The sequence below is a fragment of the Rhinolophus sinicus genome, chromosome 8 (assembly GCF_057876585.1).
Source record: "Rhinolophus sinicus isolate RSI-liver-muscle chromosome 8, RSI-T2T, whole genome shotgun sequence".
Classification (NCBI taxonomy): Eukaryota; Metazoa; Chordata; class Mammalia; order Chiroptera; family Rhinolophidae; genus Rhinolophus; species Rhinolophus sinicus.
In genome coordinates, this window is record NC_142508.1 from 5,417,735 (window position 1) to 5,435,718 (window position 17,984).

The 17,984-nt window shown below is 39.3% G+C and overlaps 1 protein-coding gene across 1 annotated transcript in view; it reads right to left on the minus strand.

The window, feature by feature from the left end:
- CNTNAP2 (contactin associated protein 2) overlaps nucleotides 1-17,984 on the minus strand; it is a 1,494,727-nt gene that overhangs the window by 599,731 nt on the left and 877,012 nt on the right. Inside the window, exon 10 of the mRNA XM_088799852.1 lies at nucleotides 11,766-11,937. Coding sequence (XP_088655978.1) covers nucleotides 11,766-11,937 — 172 coding nt within the window. The remainder of the gene's footprint in view (nucleotides 1-11,765; nucleotides 11,938-17,984) is intronic.

Below are 17,984 nucleotides of genomic sequence, written 5' to 3' on the forward strand. Positions count from 1 at the left end.
AACACATTTGTAACTTTGTATGAAAGCTCCAGGAAAACATTGCCCCACTTGGGGATGGCCCTAAAAATAACAAAGTGCATCTCATGGACAAGGGCAGATCTCCTAGGAAACATGACTTTATCAGCACCTACCATGTTTCCCCCAAAATAACACCTAACTGGAAAATAAGCCCTAGCATGATTTTTCAGGAGGACATCCCCTGAACATAAGCCCTCATGCACCTTTTCGAAAATAACCTGGTCTTATTTTCGGGGAAACACAGTAGCTCTATAGAAAAGGGATATCGCAGGTGGGATATTCTGAATTGGAGGCTCCACGCCAATTCTGGAAGTCAGAACCAGAACTTTCTTAGTGCTAGTGCCACAGATGGGTCATTCTTCTGTCAAGCATTCCTACAGCAGGAATCTCCTGTGCCATAAAAGATGTGTTTCTCCTCTTTTTACCAAAAGACATCAACTTTTCTAACTTCCCACCAATGAAAGTTTCATTGCGGAAACCATCAGGATGGGGTTTTGGAGGAATATTATTAGTTTTAGAAAATGAATACCAAAGAATTATGCCTCTATCACTTTGTGAAACTATGGGTATTGGCGTGTAATTCTGAAGCAGTTTTAAGTGACTTTTACAAAACAAAAAACTATGCAGAGCAACGTGAATTAACTCTTACTGCAGTTACTAATTGGCTTCCCGTATTCATCAAACCAGTTTGATTTCATAATAAATGCATTAACTTTTATGCAAACTTTCAATGGCACCCTTAAACAAGTCTTTCCTTAGATTTTAATTAATCTTGAAGATTTAATACACTTTTGCACAACTTAACCAAAGGCTTATCTTTTTTCTAGCTCAGGGCTCCTTCACTAATTATTAGTAGACATTGCATCTTACAAAATTTTGGAGTTGTTTTTAAGGGACAATAATTGTGATTCATGTAAACTCACCATCATCAGATAACTGCTCCATACAGTAATAATTACATTGCAAAAGGAAAGAATAAAAATGAGAAAAGGAAGGGACATTTTCCAAAATTCAACTTTTTCTTTGTAGGTATTTTCTAGGATGTAAAAATGAGTTGTAATATTCCTAAGTATTTCTATAGTATTTCTGTAATACTTATCAGTAATTCAGGGGATATGGTAAAAAAGAAAGCATGATAATTATTCTAGAATATAAGATTGTATCTTGTACAGATGCCCCAATACCTGTCATACTGGTATTCTGATGGATGGTGAACTGATACAGGTAGTATCTGAGAGGGGACAGCAGCCCTCCCAGTCAGCCCCCCAGGCCGTAGGGAGAACCAAACCATACATTCCCAGCAACTTTTGATGAGGGCCTGGTAAAAAAAAAAAGACACATTGAGCCAACGTATTTCCTTTCTAGAATTTGAAGTAAGAAATATAAAAACATTTGGCCCACTAGCAATGATGGTTAAAACAAAGGTCCAAATAGAGGGAGTTCTGGGGCCAAATATGGGGCACTATGAATACTGAACATGCATTAGTTTGGATGGCATTAGCTGTAAATAACAGGAAAGACAACTGAGTCTGCCTTCACAAAACAGGAAATGTATTGGTTCAAATAAATGAAAAGTGTGGGGCTGAGTGTAGGCTTGATTGAGGGGCTCAGGAGTCAGTGAGAGTCTGGCTTATTTCTGTCTTTCCAAAGCTTCTCTGCTTTGTCCTCACTCAGCCTAAGGCTGCCGGGCTCGTGATCCCAGATGGTTCCTGGTAGGGCTGCCCATGGTCACATGTATGTCCCTAAAGCAGCCTCAGTGGGCCACTATCTGTCTATAGTGGCCACGGGTTGTAACTATAGACAGATTAGCTTCTCTGAACCCAAACAGAAACCAGAGGCTGTTGAAAAGGAACGGGATGACAGCAGCCTGTAGGAAATGGGTTGCTGAGAAAGGAAGCAATGCACACCCATCACAGCATTTATGAGAATACAGAAACTATACGCAGAGCGATCCAGTTGGTTTGGGGATTAAAAGGGAAACATGAGTGTATTACAGCTCCAATGTGTTAACGCAGAGCCTTTGGGTGAACATCCATGAACTTGTGCCTTAAACCCGTCTCAGCAAGGTGCACCCCTGTTACGGAAGGTACCTATGCATCTCGGCTCTTTGGGTGGAGAATCAGTCAAGTCTGTTATACGCCTCTCATTCTCAAAAGCAGCACAGTTCTCTGGCAAATTATGCGGTCATCTTACTGTTAGGACACCTACTTTGGAATTTCTCTACATTTCCCCCTATCATTCATGCAAGAAATGTCAGCAGAGCCCATTGGATGCTCCAACATGAAACTAAGTCTTGAGGGAGGCACGTAAAGATGCAGGGTCATGGAGAGTGTTCTGGATGACCGAGGGGGAGTCGGGTCCCTTGGGGTCTGGTGAGAAGTGACAGACCTTGGCTTTTCTTTGCTCATCTTTGGTTCTGCCTTTCACCAGTTCTCAGCAAGAAAATGACATTGCTACTTAAATCCACCAGAGTTCTTACTGGACTTTTTTTCCCCCCGTAGATTGTTTATAACCCAAAACCCTGACTCGTATAGTTTCCTGCAGTGAATGGGCCAAATTAAGACACAGTTGCTGATATTGAATCTAGGGATGAGTCAGCCAAGAAGTATTTACAAACCATAAATTTAGATTTATTTTCCCTGGAAAACATAAAATAGGCTTCCCTCTTTGACAAGCCACAGCACTTCCAAGGCCCACGACACCAGCCTTCTCTCTTACCCCCTGAACTGCTTTTCCCACACACCTGGGAGCCAAGACGCAGAGCTACACGCAAGGTGTGGCCCATGGACCAGCAGCATCAGCATCATCTTGGAGCTTGTGATAAATGTGGAAACTCTGTCCTCATGACAGACCCACTGAGAAGAGCCCATCTTTTAACAAGACCGCAGGGATTCATATGCAGGACTAGGACACTCGCTCTCCAAAACTAAAATTTCCTCCTCCTCTTCCCTCTCCACCTATGTTCATATTCACGGTCATCATGAGGTTGCGTCTCCAGCCAACCACTCTGTCATCCACCCCTTTTATTAAAAGTGCTCCTCTTGGCACAGATATTTGCCCTGTAAAATAACTTTTGGATTTAATTTTTATACCCATCTGTATCAGCCGTGCTATCGCATCCCCACCTTCCCTTCCAGCGGTTCTTACAGACTGCTCTCTTGGGGACGTGCGTCTTTCAACTTATTCCTCTACACCTTCAATAATTTTCTCCAACACTTCTCCTGTGCACTCGTGACTACGATATGTAGTTTCTCTGTGAAGAAAGCACTCTACAGTAAACGTACCAATAGACATGAGTCGTTTTTCTATTCTACTTAACTCATTGGTAGAGAAGAATTGAAAACATTCTGTGACTCTGAATCATTATTTAAAAAATAGAAACTCTTTCCTGATGTACCCAATTCTACAATCATCTGACCACTGACTCAAAAAGAATCAGTGGGAAAGAAAGAGGCAGAAGGGTTTTAAGAATGAATGAGTTGACGTGACCCTTCCTTCTAATGGATAAAATCCTATGACTCTATTCCTCTGGGATGCATACAGTTAAAGACAAGTGCATGCACACATTCCAGAAGTTAATGGCTTCTCTAGATTATGGACGAAAGCACACATTCTTAAGAATTTGTGGCAACTCTTTCAGCCATGTCACATGCCTGTGTTTAAATTGTCCATTTTCCTAAGAGAGCCTTGCCCCTTTATCATCTGATGTGAGCTTTTCTGTCCTGAAAGGATCCATTTTAATCCCATTTCTTCCATAAAGCATTGCTGAATTCCACTTGAAATTATTCATTTCATTCTTTGTCCTTTCCTAGCCTTTTTGTGTGCATGCTACTATTGCATTCATTCATTCTCCCAAAAACATGTCTTTAGAGCAAGTCGTATGTCAGGCGTGGTGTTAGGTACTGCAGTCAGAACAGGCCGAGCTCAGGTCTGTTGCTCATTCTTGTGAAGCTTAAAGTCTAGAAGACAGTGATGTAATCAGTCTGGAATGTGGGATTATAAGTAAACTCGAAAGAATCTGACCTGGTCTGGGATGGGTTCTCTGAGGAGATTCCCTTTGAATTGATCTGAAAGATAAGAAGGTGAGGGGCAGGTGCAACTCCAGAGGCACAGCTCAGAGCAGGCCAGGGCCACTGAGAGGATACGCCAGGCACTGGCTGAAGGCAGAGTGGCTAGAGGCGGCGGAGGAGAAAGGTGGAAGATGCAGGTGGAGTAGGAGGCAAGGGCCCAGCCAGAAGAGCCTAATACACCACTTCTAAGGATCTGGATCTCTTTCTGAGGGCAATAGGAAGTTACTGATGAATTTCAAGTAGGAGAAGTTTCCACGATCCATATAACAACTAGAATAACTAGAACCTCTCCCGTTCTGTTATAAAATCCTTGAAGACAGAGGCTGCATCTTATTTATCCTAAATACACCAAAATGTCTATTGTCTAAGACTGAAACTGGATAAATGTATTGATTTTTGAATAGTTGGAGAAAAAAAATAGAAAATATATAACTTGAATAAACTGTACACATGCATCAGACACTTTTTTTCCTGGAAGCATAATTTTTAATTTTTAAAAATTTCTTCGAGATAGCAACTGGGCTATCAACTACTGTTCCATTACAAATTTTCCTCTTCCACTGCAGTAACAAACCCCCAAGTTTTAGCAGGAAGGTTACTATCTAAAATAAGAGACTGTCATTCCCAGTGTGCCTTGGAACTCTCTGCAGTCATGACTAACTCTGATCAATGAGAGAGGTGTAAGTGAAAGTATTGCATGAAACTAATGGAAAGACTTATTAAAAGGGGAGGTGAGCCCTCCTAGTTTTCTCATGAAAAGCAGATGAAATGCCTGGAGTTCTCACAGCCATTTTGTGACTGGAAGAAAGGAAACTGTGAGCTAAGGAAATCATAGCAAAACGTTAGCGTCTGGATCTCGCATTGCTTTCTGGAGTTACCACACAAGCTATGGATTGTCTATTTCAGACATCTTATATGTGAAATAAGAAATTTCAGATTTGTCTAAGAAACTGTAATTGCACTGTTGTTCTTAGCAGCTGAAAGCAATTTCTAATTGAGACCTAACCTTTAATTTCAGGAGTGCTGCCTTAAACACATTTGTATGACTGATAGATATTTTAATGGAAGATGTTAATCTTTGAAACAAGAAGTTTTAACATGCACTCAACTAAAATATTGTCTACTTAATTTAGGCCTCTTTTTTGTGTTTTCATTGAATATTTTAAATTTTATTTTTAATGAATAGGCAATTAATATTCCAGGAGAAAACTAACACATCTGGCTTCTAAGTCTATAAAGATAGTCTCTGGAGATGGTATCGCAAGCAGGTTTAGGGCTTAAGGAAACATCTAGCTAATTAAAAGGGACCGAGAATCTCAGAATGATGCCAGTTCCACAGTCCTTCTGGGAATCCTCATCGTCTCCAAAATAAAACAACTCTAAAGGGCAATTTACTGAGTCTTATCCGAAGTGGCATGGATATTTTAAATCAGTTTTGGACAATAGCAATGCAGAAGCTGGAAAGCCAAAGGACTCTCTAGCTGCTCAGCATCCAGCTGGCACTATCTAGAGATTCTAGAGCAGGACTGTCCAGTAAAAATACCATCTGACTCGCTTATCATACGTCATTTAAAATTTTATGGTAATCACATTAAAACGGTAAAAAGAAAGAGGTGAAATTCACTTCACTAACACATTTTATTTAATACAAAATGAAATAAATATAAAAATACGAATGAGATAGTTTCTATTCCTGGACTTGTAATAAGTATTAACAAGGTCGTGTGCACTTTACCCGCCCGACACACTTCCATCAAATTAGCACTGCCATCCTTTGTGCATACTTCAATTCAAGCATTTCCCAGTTTTTTTTTTTAATAAGTATGCTTTTTTTTTTTTTTAAATGTTTCTTTATTAGTTAGTAAGAGTGTAAGGCCCACAAGATTACATCTTATTCATAAAGATTTACATCCTTGGCATGTGGTAATCAGTGAACGATTGTGGGATGGGTGGATAAATAAGTGAATAATGTGTCTTTCCAATATTTCTGTGACACCTCCCCCCCCACACACACACACATACAACCTTTCTGCTCTGGTTTAAATGGTCATTCCATCTGCATCCCCCTCTTGCTCAGGTCACATTCTTTTTTATATAGGTAGGAAGTGGTAAACTAAATGAGATTCAGACTCTATTAAGTTCCAGAATGAATCCATAGACACAGACAATGAAGCAGATTTTCTCTCTACTATGGCAACGGTTGACTTGTGGGATTTTAGGCAATGTTATCGAAAAAGCTAAGCTGGTTTGCCCTCTTTAAACTAGTTTCTAGTTAGCAGAAATGCAACCACAAGAAGAGGAAGTACTTCTGTTTAATTAACAAATACAATAAAAATGATGACAAGTCCCAAATCTTAATAAAACTGTTTTTTCTGGCATAGAGAAATCTGTGATTCCTTCCCGCTTCTCCTCAGGTGGCAGATCATTTAAATAGCAGAGGAAATTTTTCAAAGAAAGTGTCATTTTCAAATTGCTATAATAGATACTGTTCCTTAATTTTTACCGTGATTTCTATTTTAATGAAAATAGACAATGGTCCATACCAATAAAGCAGAGAGCTATGTGAGTTAATAGTCTTTCCCTTCATTTCCCTTCCGGGTTTCATTCCTTCCTCCTTGGCTCCCTCCCTCCTTCTTCCCTGTCTCCTCTCTATTACGCGGAATGCAGAAAACAAAAGGAAAAAGTGAATTCTACTTTCTTTTTTTCCATACTACAGAATAGTAGAGTGTTAAATATGTTGCATTTAACGAAAAAAAAAAAAAAAGAAAAATATTAAAAGAATACTTATCTTGATCCTTTTGATTTAACTTAAGACTTACATCACGTAAATTCAAGGACTCGCTTGCCAGAGGGAATGGCTCTGGGCTTGCTGATTGAAATTCTACAACTCCAGTCTACCAGCCTTTCTGAGGAACCATTTCCAAGAAACATCACCCTCAATTTCCAGTTTTGATTTCTTAAAATACACTGAAAACTAAAATCACCAAGGAATCTGTCGATTTGTACAACTGCCTTGCCCATACCTAAACTTATAGTTTTGTTGGTTCCTGGCCACTTGTCTTTCTGAAACCTTTAATTTGGATTTAATGGAAATGATTTCTTTCTGTGTGCACACATTTGAAAATGTACTTAGTCTTAAATTAGACCATGCTATTACAATAACAAGTATGTCTCGCATAAACATATTTGGAAATGGACAGCTGACTCCCACACAACATATGTGGGAATACAATGGACGAAAGATGGTGGCCGACTTGCTCTAACTCTTTACCCATCAGCCATGGGTATCACTCCCTTTGTTTTACAAAGGGAATGGTGTCTATTAATCTGTAAGTCTGGTTGTAGGGAACGGCAGTTAAATGAGTTCTTAGAGTTCAATAAAATTTTTGCTATATATCTAAGTAACTGACAAAAGCAATTAAGAAGAAAATATTTGTTAAGGCAGATGTTTTAAAGGTGTTAATTATTTGTTGTTGTTCTTATTTTTAAGGTAATCTAATATCAAAAGCAAGAAAGAAAACTTAATCACTCATTTAAATCTCTCTGTAGTTGACGCAGCTACATGCTAAAATTATTTACCTTTTTTCCTTTCTGCTTATCTTCAAACACATATCTGTTTTCTGACGTTACTTTTATGCACCAGGGCTTCCTTGGGATTTAAATGTCAAAGCACAGCTATATGCCACCCCAAAAGCAAATACAGTTTTCTTTTGTCTTAATGCATGCAATACATCAAAGAAGAATAAGGCTGCTGTTGAATCTTAAAATGGCTAATTGAACGTTTTTCTTTTCCTTTTCCTCCTAGGAGAGTTAACTCCTCTGGCATTTCACTACTGTGTTTTCTTTTTTAAAAATAAGTTTTGTCACCCTAGTACTCTATTTGTACTTAAAAATAAAATCATGTTGAAATCACTTCAGAGAGACAACCGACCTGTACATGGGTTCACCTGGGGTGTGTGATACTTTTGGGTCACTGAGCTTATGTTTGTGTGCTAGACAGAGGACTAAGGCTTAAATATTTAAGTATGAACAGGAAACTCTTCTCTGGGTCCCTTCTAAAAGAAACCAAATGGCTCTGGCAATGGAGTTACCATGTTTCCCTGAAAATAAGTCCTAGCCGGACCATCGGCTCTAATACGTCTTTTGGAGTCAAAATTAATATAAGACCTGATGATATGATATGATATGATATGATATGATATGATATGATATGATATGATATGATATTATACCTGGTCTTACATTATAGTATAATAAGACCATGTCTTATATTAATTTTTGCTCCAAAAGACGCATTAGAGCTTATTGCCCGGCTGGGTCTTATTTTCAGGGAAACATGGTATTGACTGAATATTAGCATATCTAAATGTGTGTGTTCAAATATTTTTTTTTTTTCTGCTGTGGAGGATTCAAAGTTGGAGCTTATGAGCAAATCCAGATCAATTTTAGAAAATAAGGTTACATGTATTCGTCATCTAAGTTAGGACTGTAAATTTTAAACCTTCTCTTTATAGAAACCCACAAGTTCCTGAACTGATATCAATCTACTTATTTGTTGTTTACCTTTCCAACAGAGTCAGCTTAGTTTTGAAACATCTCACACTGTATCTTAGGGGGGAAAAAATCATATTCTTTTCTTTCAAGGAAAAAAAATCAAACAAACTGGGTCGATGTTCTTGAAAAGAAAGCACTGAATTAGAAACTAAAAACTGGGTCCAGGCTTATGCACTTCCATCTGATCATATAATGAGGATTTAATTACTAATTCAGAAATCGGATGCAGCGGATTTAGTTTCTTAAGGGGTAATTTTGTGGCTGCAGTTAAGCTGAAATACATTTATTCTTCCTTTTCGGCTCGCTGTGCTACCCAGGATGTTTCCTGGGTTTGTTTCTTTGTGTATTTACAAGGGAGGTGACAGGAATGCTAAAGAAGATTCTAATTCTAATGAACCACTTTCACCAGTGTGTCTACCAGACACCCATTCTAATGTGAACTTGCTCTGGCCTCTCAATTGCCATTTAGTCCCCAAGTTCCAATTTCCACAAGGCATCACTGCCATGTGGTTTCATGTATCCTAAGAACATGTGTCATCTTTTCTTTCAAAACCCTTAACGCACTTGGGAATTTGTTCCGTGTTCCAGTAACAAGATGGCACTGGTTGATTTTAGAAGGAGAAGATGGGAAAAGAACAGATGCTCTTGGCTCCAAGAAAAATAAAACTTGACTCACAGTGACGTAAATAAACAAGGATTATTATTTTTTTTTTCACGTAGAAAGGAGTGAAGGTGGTTGCTGATTGGTTTGCTGGAGCTCTGGTTTTCTGGACCACCCAGCTCCAGGCAGTGTCTGCATTTGAACAAGGACGCTGGAGAGGAAGGGGTGGCACCTGTATCAGAAAACAAAGCCTCCTCAAGAACACCACAGCCGACTTGGCTTATCTCGAATTAACCAGGACTGTGTCACCTGGCTACTCCTGCCTGTGACAAAGGAAAAATATCTGTCTGGCAACTAAGCTATGGGGTTGGTCTTAGGATTGATACGGAAATCACAACTAGCAAAGCAGACTTTACTATTACTCACAAAATAGATACATTTTTTCAAACCAGGCATGAACACCTAATTAAGCTCAAAACATTTAAACACTGGCTTTTTATCCACATGGATGAGAACCACAGAAAAGGGCCTGGGTTCACAAGTCTTGCTATCTTGTTGCAGCGACGCTCCACGTTTACAGATTCTGACCACAACCTGCCAGGACCCTCCCAGGACTCAATCCAGCCTCCCAGTAGCCTTTCCCCCCACAACCTGTCCCTTCTCCCTCACTACCAGAAGTGCCATCTTTTACTCTCTTCATTTACCCAAATCTCATTTCATTCCTTTGGGGCCAGTTTAACTCTTACTCTCTCCATGGGAGTAAAACATAAAAATCTCAATACCTCACCCGTACCTCATCAGTAGCAGACAATTTAAATATAATGCCCAAGAAACAAGCTGTTTGAATTGAAACAGCGACGTCACCATAAAATCCAGCCTGTTTACAAAAGCTGAACGAACTACCTTGGGTACTATTGACAGAAATGATTGTATCATTAAAGCTGCTGACACAGAAAATGGGCAAGGTACTAAAATATCTCCATATACTGTATAACTATTCCTAAGAAGGAAAAGCTTCCTGTATGGGAAACAATTACTAAATTTTATAGATGAACATCTCCTATCAGAACATACAATCTTAAAACATTCATTTCAGTTTTTCTGAGTATTGCTACCATTTGCTTTAGGCCGAAATAATAGCTATTACATTACTGATGGTTCAAAAATTAGGGGTAAATTTCTATTAAAATAATTCATTGTTCTGTTTAAAGATAAATTCTTTAGGCTATCAGGATGAGTGTTTGCATATATGAAATAAGAATAAACACTATGCTGTGTCATCAAGTCTTATAAACATATTAAGGCTTAAAAATATTACACCTGTAGCTGTCATAAACTGTAATTTACCTTTCTTGTGAATACTATTTTACTAAGATTATACAGAACAAACATACTTCATTATAATTTTATATATTTTAAATATTGATTATGTCTTTGAATGGCTTCCCCAAGATCTCCTCTTAAATGAAATAAGATATTAGGAGACTTAAGGTCTATATTTTGTTGAGGGCAGACTAAGACTTATAGAACTTTCATCTTCCAAAATATAAAATTAATGAAATTATTTTTCAGAATAAGAAAGCCCTATCATAAATGATTTGAAAATCATTTTTAAAACCACCTAAATTCACCAGGTTAGTTTCCACTTATAGTTAGATATAGTTTGTTTATGGGCAAAATATTTGAAAATTAAACTTTTTTTCATACTGGGATGAAAGACAGTTTGTAGAAGTATATTAAGGTAGTGTACGTAATGCTGTCAGAATATTTCACATAAAAGTTGTACCCTTCCACTGTGTGAGAAGTCAATTCAGTTTTTATAAAAAGCTCCTTCCCAGATTTGCAAAAATGAATCAAGGTGAGATTTTGCCATATTGTCGTATGGGTATTTTATAAACAGAGTCAATTAAATTAAATATTCTGTTTCAGCAAATCCCCATACTGCCCACCAACCTTTTTTTTTTTTAATGTTTCTTTCTTTTCTTTTCTTCTCAGGAGGAGGCATTAGAGAGGGACAATATGCTGAGGATGAGTCCTGACCAAGCTAAGGAGAGAAGGAACAGCTCTGCTTGTCCGCATCGGAAGCAAAACTATAATAAAAACACACTGAGTTCCTTTACGACTCAGCTGTTGCTGGCAAAAGCGCCTGCGTGATGCTCACCTTCACTCAGGGAGGTTGATGGACTGATGTGACGTCACAGATTGTCTGATCATTTATACAGGTATCCATATCCTGATAACCACGTCACTGCTAATATCACAAATACGCCACCATCGCCACGGCAAATGGCTCCTCCCCCCTCCCCCTCCCCTCCCCCTCCCCTCTCCTCCCCTCCCCCTCCCCTCCCCTCCCCCTCCCCTCCCCTCCCCCTCCCCCTCCCCTCCCCCTCCCCTCCCCCCTCCCCCCTCCCCCCTCCCCCCTCCCCCCTCATAGGGCGTGTGTGTGTCTGTTTCCCTTGTCCCACCACGAAACCACTGATTTGGGAAGTTCGGCCACTGAGAAGGAAGGAAAGACTGTGTACCTGTCTATGATGGCGCACATGTCAATGCTGACATTCGCGAAACTTCCCGGCCTCCGCTGCGCCACCGCATATAAATTTACAAGTTGATCGTCCACCTGAATGAGCTGCATGCATCCTTGGAATGAAGGCTGAAGGGCAGAGTGACTGGAGTTCTTCATGTGGTTCAGAAACCCTGTGAGGGAGAAGAGGAGGGAATGGTAAAGGCTGTGGATAGGAGGCTTCCCTAAACCTCCTCTGGGCACGTCCCCTGTCCACAGCCATCGTGGCCAACGCCTGTCTTGCTGGTCCTCGCAGATGCTGTGTGCAATGCAGAGGAACGAAGTCTTACACGAAAGAGGTATTATATTATTTCAGGCAGAGAAGTGAGGGTTGAACCTCGATGCATGTTTGCCTCTGGGGGTCTAGCACCCTCATACTTTCTCTTCCTTCTCCCTCTGTCCTGCTGCCAAAGGCTCACTGCCCTATTCCGCAGCTGACCCTGTCTTCTGAGATTAGAACATAAAACTTTAGACCTTTCTCAACAACCCAACCACCTTCTTTTTATACTTTCAATATGACATCTATTTTTTTAATTCCCTAGAGGCCGGTTATTTAGATAACCAGAAACTAAACTTACTATTGTCAGTTAAGGTGAATCTCTTTTATGTATTAATGTCTAACTCAATCCAAAGAGATAGATATTCACATCACAAATGACTTCTCCACTTATACAATCCGAAGTAATATTACAAAGTGTTAAATTTAGATGCAAAGGTCAGTTTTTTCAGTGTTGATGCATCAGTTAACACATCTAATACATCGGTGTTACAATTCTAATTCTAATACAGCTTTTTCCTTTCTTAAAATGTGTATACATTTGTTTGGCACCTTTGTAGTTTTGCACACCAAATTCACTTACCAGAGCAAATTTAAATGTTGCTAATGTGATTAAAAATCTGAAGTTATTCACATGTATTTCAATCTAATATTATACCTACAGCAAAATGTAATTTATACAGAATGGATTGAGACCAAGATGGGGCATTAACTGAATAAAAGTAAATTTTCAATAAAACTTAAAAAAACACACACAAAAAACACACACACAGAAAAACACCTGACTATTAAACGAATTTTAAAACTGTCCTATTCTGTTTGAGTAGTTATAGTTTAGGACAATAGAAACCTCCTTCTCTCTTTATTAATCGTTTTTAATAGTTAAAGTCTAATAATTATTACTTGAACCTCTTTTGAGGGTTAATCACAGAGTTATTCAGTGTATCCTCTTCTATCAACAGTGTGCTATGTGAAATAGGATTATACTTAATTTCTAGACTTAAAAATTAGTATACGACTCTATTTGAATGTCAAACATATACCTCATCTATGTATTTATTCTAAGTCACATTTTTTTTTTCATTTGCATTGACTTAGTCCCCTCAGAAATTGCTGATCTTCGATAAGTCATCTATTTAGACTAGCTGTATGCATACATATGATTTTCAATCTGCTTAATCAAGATAATATTGAATGGAGTTAATGTCTAAACTTAGCCGACAGAAAACATCCAGCTGTAGCTTTGAAGACTATTCTTAACAAGATGATCATTTGGCTCTGTTTTTTGAATAGTTGGGAGTGCTAAATATCCATACCAGCTTTGAAATATTCCAAAATGAGTACATCTATTTGTGAGAACAAGACTTTCTCTCAAGCAAGGCAGCTGCATAACAAGTAGCTCACTGTGGATGGGGTGTAATTAAGTTCATAAAACACGACTTCACCAGTCACTCATAACAATGTTTCTGTTTGGCCCTCATGAATTTTGTACTTAGAAATTGTCAAGTCCTTTCATTTCCTACATGGGACATGCTCTAAGAGAAGATAATTATAGGACAAAGTACTGAGCATCCATTAAAAGTTAGATGTTTTTCCTCTCCTAGAATTGTCTTTAATGTTTCTAAGAGGGACTGCATTAATTCACATCCTTGTGGAGTCCCCTTCCATATGGAATTAGGGCTAATCTCTGTGGTCAGTAGAAAACTATGGAAGTGGTGGCAGGTTGTGACTTCCAAGACGAGTTTTCACCTTGGTCTCTGAGATCACATACTTTGAAAAGTCAGCCATCATGCCTGGAGCAGTCTTATGGAAATAATAAATCATGATTTTAAGCTATTACATTTTAGAGTGATTTGTTATGTAATAATAAATAACTAATACTGAATTTGTTACTGGGAGAGAATTGTAACAAAATTCTAAAAATGTGGCAGTGACTTACGGACTGGGATGTTCACATAAGTTGAACGGACCTTGAAAGGACTGTTAGTAGAAGCCTCATGGTTCTTGAGGAGATTTGCAGTAATGGCTTAAAGGAAGGTGAGGGGAAAAAAAAGTGACTAGAAATGGGATCAAACTGGATTCTGCCTATGTTGCGGTGGGAAATTTAGCAAGACTGTGATAATATGGAAAGGAAAAAGTTGTACTTCAGGAACTGTGTAATCTAGCTAAGAACATTTCCAGACAGAGAAGTCTGACATTTTCTTTCTATTTATAGTAAAAAAAGAGGAAAAAAAAAAAAAAGAAGAGAGGAAAGCTAAAGAAAAACTGTTAAATACGAAGGAGGCAGGACTTGAAGAATTTGGAAACAAAATGTTTTCTCAATTTGTTTCTCCAATGGCAAACAATGCAAAAATTAAGATCACTTCCGTGCAAAGATCAACTACCAGAAAAACATAATCTGAAGATGACAATGAGGTGTGACTATAAAATCCACGTTAAGGCTGCCAAAAAAGGTGCCTTAAAGAACCATTGAGTCAGACAAACAATCCTCTAGGCAGCTTGTTGGTGTACCGTACAGATGCTCTGAGTTATACAATAGGAAATCTAATAATCTTAAGGGCATTTCACCCTAGCATGTCAGCAGAAGCTCAATGTAACAACAACAATAACAACAACAATAAACAGTTCAATGGAGTAAGCCTGAATATGATTCATAGGAAGTCTACAGATTCTTAAGAGAACTGCATTAGTGGCAACACCACCAGCTTGGACTGAAAGGGACAGAGGCGGTGCAAAATGAAAAGACATCTTTAGACCCTAAACTTCTACAGGCAGGAATCTACACAGCTGTCCACACAGGCTACTTCTTATTTAAAAAGGGAAGTATGAGTCCGAGTGATCAAACTGAGAACCCAGAGGGCACAGCCAAAAGCCGTGGAGAATCGTTTTTAGGACATAGTAGGACTGGGTTCTAATCAAGGAATCACCAACATGTGCCTGACTGAATGTTAGAACTGCTATGGACCAGTTACTTCTGTGTAACTCTTCTTTTTCCTCCTTTGAACCAGATTGGCTAAACTGGTGACTCTAAGCCTAGCCCACCGTTGTCCGCTGGGGATTTGGGTGGCACTGAACTTATTCACAAGTCTTCAGATGAGCAGCTGCATGTGAGTATCTGTACCCAAACTGCTTGCTTTGCTCTCGGACTTTACCAGGGGCTTTCATGTCAGCATGAACTTGACTTAGATGATGAGTTACTGGATTTCGAGCCAGTGCTCTCGGGGGATGACACTTTAGAGGGACTTTGGAGGCGGCGAGAGTACTCTTCATGTGAAAGACACATGACTCTTTGGGTCCCAGAGGGTGAACTCTGACAACCAGCCTCTAAATTAGCCATCAGTCTCCGCTGCGTACTATTCATACCCTGTGTGGTCCCCTCGCACACTGAATTAGTGTCGACTTGTGTGACAGACAAAACCCTGCAGAAGGGAGCGTGTGTATGTGCCTTCCAAGGCTTAGTAATAAAAGGCATCAGGGCTTGCCCTTGGTCCTAGATCACTGTCTCTGGGGAAGCCAGCCTGGGTGCCGAGAGGGAACTCCAGTAGTCCGGCAGACAGGCTTCCGTGTGGAGACAGTAAAGACCTACTACTCGCCGCCAGCAGCAATGGCTAACCATGGAGGAAGGCATGTTGAACAGGTCCTGGTGAAGCCTGCAGATGACTGAAGCCCCAGGAAACGCGGAACCACAATCTTGTAAGAAACTTCACGCCAGAACTCCCCAGCCAAGCTGCTCCTGAATTACCGACCCACAGAAAAAGAAGGGCTCATCAATTATCACAGTGCTGGGCCGCAGGTTTTGAGGTAGTTTAAGGCAGCAATAGATGATAATTCAGATGATAACTAACCAATTCCTGCCATCACGTTCTCAAATCGTTTTTAAAAATTTGAAACCAATTAACAAAAAAATTAGCCTGCAGAACAGAACAAATGGTAGGGTGCTGACCATTCAATTGTACTGAGCAATGGGTTCAAGACATTGGGTTTCTGATACTGAAATTCCTGGTGCCCCAATCCCCTTTGAAAGGGAGGAGAACATATTAGTTATTTTCTGTATTGTTCCCTTTCCGTACAAACATAATGGCACTAAAAATACTTGTGCACAGCACCTATAATGCTTTCAGTGGCTGCTCTAAAGCTCAGAAATTAACCTACTTAATAGACTCACAGCAGGATTGTTCAGAGATAGGAATTTGCGGCTGGGATTTTGAAGGTCAAAAACGCATAGGTATAAAATGGATAGACAGATAAACTTAATTAAAATTTGCCAGTTTCATAGAAGGATTTATAGAATAAAGAGATAAACTTCTGTTTTGGCTTAGAGCTGTAGATTTATTGTATCTACGAATTTGGAATAAAACAATGCAATATTCATACATGGGTTCTTGTTACTGGGCTGTACGACTTGACAGTGTGTTATAACACTCACAGTGAATTGCAATCTTGTCCTTCTCGATTGCATCTCACCAGCAGTAAACTGGGAAACGTTCTTCCTTCTCTACAAGGTTATAAGCATGTTACCTAACTGGCAAGTTTGAGATTTCCGTCTCAAGACTTAGCATATAAAAACCTCACTGCTGATTTGAAGTCCACTCAGTATTTTATTATTCTTGCTGACAAAAGAAACACATACAATTTCAAGGTTTTAAAATTTTAATTCAGAAATACATCAGTGAAAAACATGCTGATATTTCTTTTGACATTAACACGCCAATCTAAATTGGTGTCAGTTATAATGCTAACGTGATGGGACAGAAGGAGCAAAATAATACACAACAGGGATGAATTTTGCATGTCTAAACCACATGCATACAAGATTTCTCTATTTATACTGATTTTAAAGTTGGGAAGTTTGGGAGGTCAGAAAGCAGCTGGTGGAATGCAGCAAGGATGCTAAACACCATTTAGTGTCTTCCTCTCAATATAATCTTGGAAGATGGTGCAAAGTGTCTGCTAACCTCTTCTGTTTAGTCAAGCTTCCTGAATAACCCACCCTTACAGGAATTGGGGTGCTAGAGAGGGCTGGAAGTGAGCCCAGGGGCGGCCCGTACCTCCACAATGAGAACAGCCATGCAGCTTTCCCACATAGCTTGGCTGTGAGATTAAGTACAACGCAGGTTGATTGAGTAAAAAATACACTGAGGACAGCGGGACCAAGTTCTCACTGTCAGGAAAGGAGGGTACAAATGGAAAGTGGGGAATCTTGAATGGATCCTGTGGGTTTGGGGTGGAATTTAATCAGTGTACACTTGTGGTTTTCAGTATATTTAGATAGATGTAGAAATAAATCTAGATGGAACTGTGTGTGTGCTCAATGTATAGAGAGTTTCTACTACGCACTGAAGGCCGTCTGGGAGCAGGGTTACCCCCAGAAGCAATGAGTTCCCCAATTAAGGGTTAAAGATGTCTATCCATGCATATTATATTTCAGCCACCCTGTTCTCTTGTCTGTGCCTCAGGAAAACCAAACCCTTTCTGTCTGGAATTTTCTTCTCCCTTGTATTTTTCATGGCTGACTTATTTTTCTGAGGCAGGTCAGCTCAAATGTCACCATCCAAGAGGGGCCCTCTAAGACCACGCTATGAAAAAGCATCCTATCAATTTTTACATGCTAGTTCTTCAGCTACTTATTCCTTGTCATAGAATTTATCACAGTTTATACCTATCTGGATTGGCTTAGTTACTTACATAAATGTGTGTGTGTGTGTGTGTGTGTGTGTGTGTGTGTGTGTGTGTTTCCTCTTTTAGTAGATTCAGTTAATTACATCAGAAATATTGTTATTTTTCCCTCTGAATTCTTCTTCTTCTTCTTTTTTTTTTAACATACCCATTGAGAAAAAACTCACGTACCATAACATTCACAACCCTACTTTTATCTTAAAATAATCCATGGGCTAGATGGAAGAT